The sequence below is a fragment of the Poecilia reticulata genome, linkage group LG16 (assembly GCF_000633615.1).
Source record: "Poecilia reticulata strain Guanapo linkage group LG16, Guppy_female_1.0+MT, whole genome shotgun sequence".
In the NCBI taxonomy this organism is placed as follows: Eukaryota; Metazoa; Chordata; class Actinopteri; order Cyprinodontiformes; family Poeciliidae; genus Poecilia; species Poecilia reticulata.
Genome location: NC_024346.1, coordinates 2512644 through 2519074, shown reverse-complemented (window position 1 = coordinate 2519074; position 6431 = coordinate 2512644). Strand labels below are relative to the sequence as shown.

The 6431-nt window shown below is 37.6% G+C and overlaps 1 protein-coding gene and 2 non-coding genes across 3 annotated transcripts in view; 2 read left to right on the top strand and 1 right to left on the bottom strand.

The window, feature by feature from the left end:
- Positions 1-6431, bottom strand: part of rgl2 (ral guanine nucleotide dissociation stimulator-like 2) — a 30823-nt gene that overhangs the window by 4011 nt on the left and 20381 nt on the right. The window contains exons 10-15 of the mRNA XM_008430783.2: positions 5217-5385; positions 2798-2857; positions 794-880; positions 685-717; positions 379-500; positions 221-307 (exon numbers count right to left, since the gene is read on the bottom strand). Coding sequence (XP_008429005.1) covers positions 221-307; positions 379-500; positions 685-717; positions 794-880; positions 2798-2857; positions 5217-5385 — 558 coding nt within the window. The remainder of the gene's footprint in view (positions 1-220; positions 308-378; positions 501-684; positions 718-793; positions 881-2797; positions 2858-5216; positions 5386-6431) is intronic.
- trnai-aau (transfer RNA isoleucine (anticodon AAU)) lies at positions 5730-5803 on the top strand. The gene has a single exon. It is a non-coding gene; the product is annotated as a tRNA-Ile (tRNA).
- Positions 6251-6324, top strand: trnai-gau (transfer RNA isoleucine (anticodon GAU)). Its single transcript has one exon. It is a non-coding gene; the product is annotated as a tRNA-Ile (tRNA).

The window sequence follows — 6431 nt, the reverse complement described above, 5'->3', positions numbered from 1 at the left end:
CTGGAGGCAGGACGACCCCCCTGACCCGGAGAAGGCACTCTACCCTTTTCCGGCTCAAGACCATGGCCTCGGATTTGGAGGCACTGAGCCTCATCAGATATGATTAATCCATTTAATCCTGACAATGATGAGCGATTCCCAGTGAAATGAGCTTTAGAAATCATTATAAAAACAGGCGTTTGCATCAATAAAGACCCACCATCCCCTCATGGTAACTCACTCTGAGCACTGGGTGATGATGACTGTTGGCATCAAAGATCGAGGACTCGGCTCAGTGGGTGCTTCAATCTCATTGGACAGTCTGTAACTACAATTAGACATCAGTCAGTAAAACATACACTGGATGTTTTCAAATCTTAAATGCTCCTAAATGTTTACCTCTGCTCCTCTGTGAGTGTGGGCACGCTGTGGTACCACTGTGAGAAGGCCTCGTCAGAGTCAAACACGCAGTTTTTGCAAGAAGACTGCAGGAGCCGGATTTGAGCTAAAACCTCAAATTCCTGTTAACAAAGAACTTTATCACCACAATGTTTCTCAAAAAAAGAAAACAGCTGACATCCACGGCAGCTGCTTTAAGAACCATAACTATTTCCTGCTCTGATTCTATTTCTGCTCCACTCATTTTAGACTTTAACCCCCTTTATTTGTAGCAGAGAAATATATTTTGCATATTGTGTCACTTACCCTTCTCCTTTTGTCAAAGTTGATGTATCCATTCTGCAAAGGGAGTGACAGGATGCGTTAGGTCAGCCTGAGTGCTGTTACATGGATCCCACAGATGAGATCAACTTACATCCAGCCGGTCTTTGACCGCCGTGTCCAGCATGGTGAGGTCTGTGAGGAAGATTCCCAGGTAGGGCACGGTGCCCTGAGCGTTGGACTGGGATGACACATGTTTTTCATTAGTTCCCCCTGAGGTTCTCATTCACAACCCAAAGAGCCCACCAACAGATGAATGCCTGCAGCTATTTTTCACAGGGCGGCTCAGAATCCAGCTGAACACACTGGAGTTTACATCACAGCTCACTGTCTCATTTTGTTGCTCAATTCCCTACAAGGATCCTCTTTAAAACCACTGATCCACCCGCAGTTCAGCTACAGACCTCACGAACACAACATTTAGCATTGTTAGAATAGTATCCGGCTTTAAAACTTTGTTTTACCTCTGAAAAGTGGATTTTTATGGCAATTTGAATATGCACATGTGCAACATCTTGAAAAAAAATGTATACCACATAAACATTTTCACATGTTTTTTTGTTTTGTTTTGTTTTTTGACACGCTGAAACTTCTGCTTTCGTTTAGCACTGGAGCCTTTTTGCTAACTTTAAAAACATTTGACACACTTAGCTTCCCCTAATTTAATTTATGCGGATAGATTCTTTTATCTTTTACTTTTTTCCTTTTAATTCACTTTGTATAGCCTTCTTGCTGAAAGTGTGCTATATTAATAAAATTACCTTTACATTTACCTTTTAGATTCCAAAGTGCTCATTTGCTTTAAGTTGAATAAAGTTCGACATCAGTGTTGAAGTTTCGGTTATAGATTTTTTCTTCAAGCAGTTCATATTCAAGCTCTTATTCTGAAATCTGTTTATATTCAAGCTCTTATTCTGAAATCTGTTTATGCAGCAGTTTTGTCTCCTGTCATGCCAGATTGTGTTCTAACAATCACAGATAAAAGTTAAGCATCTATTACCAAGGAAATAAAAATGTCTCCTATTCGCATACATGAACGAGCTTAACGCATGTAGTGAATGTTTCCTGCTGAGGTATTTGCCATCGTGAAACACCAATTTCGTTTTGCAGTACAAAAAAGCTGAATTAGTCTAAAATATTTAGCTTAAAGTAATCCCACACTTTTGACACCTTTCATCTTTTTCTTTCTCTTCTTTTGTTCTTCGCCGTCTCCTTCTGTAGATGCTAATAGCACTTAGCATTCGTCAAGAGCTCATTGGGGGCAGTGAGAGCGTTGCGCAACACAAATAATCATCCGTTCCGAACACGCCGTGCTAAACAGTAAAACTTAATTTAACGAAGCCTCGAGGCAGATAATTTGCCGTTGGCTTTCTGACACACCAAGTGTTTTGCTTGTAGAACAAAAAATTGAACAGAACTTTGCACGCATTTCTTGCATTTTTTCTTACAATTTTTTTTTAGAAACAGATGGACTCTGAAGATAGCTTCCAGTCGCACTGGATTTTATATATTGGTCTCACATTTCAGATTTTTGTTTGTTAAAAAAAAGGATGTATCATTTTCCTTCCTTTACTGTTTAGCTTTAATTCAATAAAATGTGGAACAAGTGCAAGAGGTGTGATAACTTTTGAAGGTACTGTAACTGTCACGCTTCCACAAGCCTTAAAATCCACCTGAAATGTAACTTCTAAGCACAGAGCGTTTCTGTGCACTTTTACAGGGTGTTACATCATGCTGCAAATTTCAAAAAGTCGGCCATAAAGGCCTGTGGGGACGAACGGCCCCTCAGGCTGAAATGTTTAGTATTCACTGCAGACGTGGGCCATAAAGTTGGTGAAAATACTTCTCTTTTATTTGCCCGTACATCAGAGAGGTCATTTCTAAGCTGCTCCTAAAACGTCTTGGTGAGGTAACCCTGAAAGCTTGTGGCAGTCCGGTGAGAACTGTGGATGTGAACTCAGCGTTTCTGAGTGTTTGAAGCTGCATGCTTTCATCCTCCTGCAGCTGAGATGTGCAACCAGAACCTCTCAGCTGTCAGGAAGATGTTGGACACGATTCTCGGATCAGTCTCCGTAGCCAGCGTTTCCACTCTACTCACCCTGCTGTGGTGTCTGTTGTTGATCCTGTTGTCAAGGTTGGCAAACTTTGAGGTTCCCTCCTGCAAGACACGAACAAGGGGAAGCTTTCCATTTATTCACTCGAGTTTAAACAGAAGGAGAATTTTTATTGACATGTTTATCTTATATTACGCATCTAGTTGGTCATTATGCTAAAAAAAAAGTGATTTTTGTGCTGCAGCCAGTATTTTAATCTTGGATTTGCCCTATAATAGTAACAAACTGATAAAATAGTGTATGTTCCTTCTCTGCTTGAATAATCTCCAGCTATTTGGTAAAAATAAATGAACTAAAAGAATTTGGAGAATTTTAAATGTGCCGTTTGCTTTTTGGCAACTTGGGGGACAACAAAAAGAAACATGACATTTTCCTATGGAAGAAGATTAGAGCCACTGAAATAAATTTAGCAAGAGAAGAGAACCAGCTTTCTGGAGGAACATGTCGGATTGAAGTGATTTTTATGTAGACGATAAAATTTGGAGTAAAAAAATCTCTATTTGGTGAATAAAGTCAGAATAGTTTGTTGTTTTTTCCAATTCCTTTTATCCTCTTTTGTAGTATCAACAATCAATAAAAAAGAGCAAGAAAATATGACTCATCCTACATTATGAGAGTTACATTACATTTTGTTGCTGTAACAAGACGGTGCAACAATCTGTTTATTTCTTAAATAAACAGATCATTTCATTGTTATATTACATTTTGCCAGTGAATAAAGCCATTTTTAAGCCCATTTTTTAGGTGCTTAGGTTTATACAGTGATTTCCTCAGGATTTCATAATTTTACCTCCTTTAAATCTTATATTAAACACATTTCTGGAATTTTCTTCATCCTCCTGTATAATATCATCAAAATCAGAAACGTCCTGTTCCTGATTGTTGCATTGTTGCCTTTTTTCCAGTTATGCATGACTAGCATTTATTGCTACAATTAACTTTGTGATCTAGCTGTTTTTTTATTCCTTCACACTTGGCCCAGTGCTTCTGTGGCTGTCTGGCTCTTTCATGTACTCAACATTTTGTTAGGAATATTTCTTACACAGAGAACTTTTTACTAATTGGTATTGAATGTTGTGAAGCTTAGATGTTGTTTGGAATTGGAATTAACTGGATGAATTAAATACATTTAGACTAACTTGCATACATAATTTGTAAGATTTGAACTGAACTAAGTTCTTAGGTCGCTTTTAGTATTTTGTTAGTTCAACCACAGATTTCTTCTTCCTGGAAATAATGTTAACAATTTGCAGTCGCCTGCAGAGAGTTTTGACTTGAATCTCACAGGGAATTAATGGAAATAGCTAAAGATTAGGGTGATGAAACGGAGGCTTTCCAACCACAAAGACTGCATCGTAAAATATAAATTGCAAAAAAAAAGCCAGTCAGCCATTAAAAAAAATCTTTGATCAACTTTAGGCCCTCAAAAATGTTCATATATTATTAAAAAGGGTATTAATAATTTTTATCATTACTTTTTATTTACTTTACAATGTAATAAAAAGATATTTGTTTTTTCAAAAATGATACTCCTTTTATATTATAATAATATTTTTGTGAAATGGTTGGTTAAATGTTAATTATTGAAGTTTAAATGAATGAACTGGCATGAATAACTTTGAGCTATATTTGTTTTCTGGAAGTTTTATACATCTTTCTTAAATTTGTATGTTTTCTCGTATAAACGGTTGAATATTTTGTAAATATTCCATCGTGAGATAATCCTACTGCAATGAAAGTTACCTTTAGAATAAGGTTGTTGTTTTTTTTTTTTGTTTTGTTTTTTTTACCAGAAATGCCAATAATCACAAAGGCTGCTTCTTCATTCCTGTGATGTTATCTCCAACACAGATATTAAAGCACTGGGAAAGCACTGAGCGTTTGTTTCTGGAGGGGATTCACACAAACTGCAATTTGCAAAACTCTGTTGTTGCAAAAAGACCCAAAACAGAGTTTAATTCAATCACTGCAATGCTTTCCGACCCACCTCCATTCATTTATTTACACTAAAGCGTATTAAGGGACACAAGAAAAACTGCAGAAATAGGGACTTTTGAAGAGGCAATGAAAAGCTGAGCAGTAAAAGCATCAGACGGCAGCCAGGAGCGCCGATCTCAAGAAAAAAAGCTCTGAAACGAATTCAGAACGTCACAAAAAAGAGCTGCTGAGATCTCACTTTTTATCACCGTCGTTTCAATCTGCAAACAGCAAAACTCTAAATAAACACATCAATTCACAATCGACTGGGTAGTTTCATGCTGCGCCGTGACCCTGAGTGCTCAGATGTCTCACTGAAGCAGATGAGATTATATCAGCAGTTTTAGCATGATTCAGCTTTCCAGGCACACAGAGTAATTTATTTCCACTGTCATTAATGCGCTCTTTATTCCCACAACAACTCACCTCCTTCAGGAGTTCTCTGCTCTGTGAATAGTTGTCCTTGTCTGAGAATATTTCTGCCAGCTCCTCGTATCTCCTCAAGGCCTCTCTGCGAAAGAAAACAACTGTCAGTGGAAGATTCATGTGTGTTCTTGAATTATTCAAGGTAGCAAAAGCGTAATAAAGGAAGAATGTGCAAGCACAGCTGAGTCTCAGAAAGCTGAAGGCATATTTAACCTGGAAAGTGGTTTTATGGTCAGTAACAGAGATTTAAACTATTTTTTTAATGGGAACAACAGGGTGTAAGGCTGGTTAGCTCATCTGGTCAGACTGTGTTGCTAATAACACCAAGGTCATGGGTTCAATCCCCATACTGGCCAATTCAAATCTAAAACTAAGATATAGTAAAAGGCTAGTAAATCCAATATTAAACATACTGATTGTGAAAAACATTAGAATATGAGCACTTTCCTTAAATTTTGATTGTTAAGATCAAGTACGTATTTCTTAAAAGAATGGAAACTGAACATTGCGCATGGCCAGTTAGCTCAGCTGGTCAGAGCGTGGTGCTAATAACGCCAAGGTCATGGGTTCAACCCCCACACTGGCCAATTCAACTTTAAAGTCTTAATAAAATCAACACAAACAAGAGGCTGAAAAATCCAATATTATACATATTGATTTTGAAAAACTTTAGAATATGAGCACTTTTCTTAAATTTTCAGTTAAAATCAAGTACATATTTCTTAAATCCATAAAAACTCAACATTATGTAAGGTAGGTAGGTTAGCTCAGCTTGTAAGAGCGTGGTGCTGATACAGCTGAGGTCAGGGATTCAATGTCCCAACTGGGCAAATAAAATCTAAAGTCCTTCAGACAATCAACCTGTCAAAATAAGAAATGGCTCTGAAATAAAATCAAAACTAAAAACTGCTGGAAAATCAACTATGATGCATGTTAATTTTGAAAAACATTAGAATATGAGCACTTTTCTTAAATTTTCATTGTTAAGATCAAGTACGTATTTCTTAAAAGAATGGAAACTGAACAGTGCGTACAGCCGGTTAGCTCAGCTGGTCAGAGCGTGGCACTGATAACGCCAAGGTCATGGGTTCAACCCCCACACTGGCCAATTCAATTCTAACATCTTAATAAAATCAACTCAAACAAAAGGATGGAAAATCAACTATTATGCATGTACCGGTCCGTCGTGGTGAAGAGAGAGCTGAGCCAAAAAGC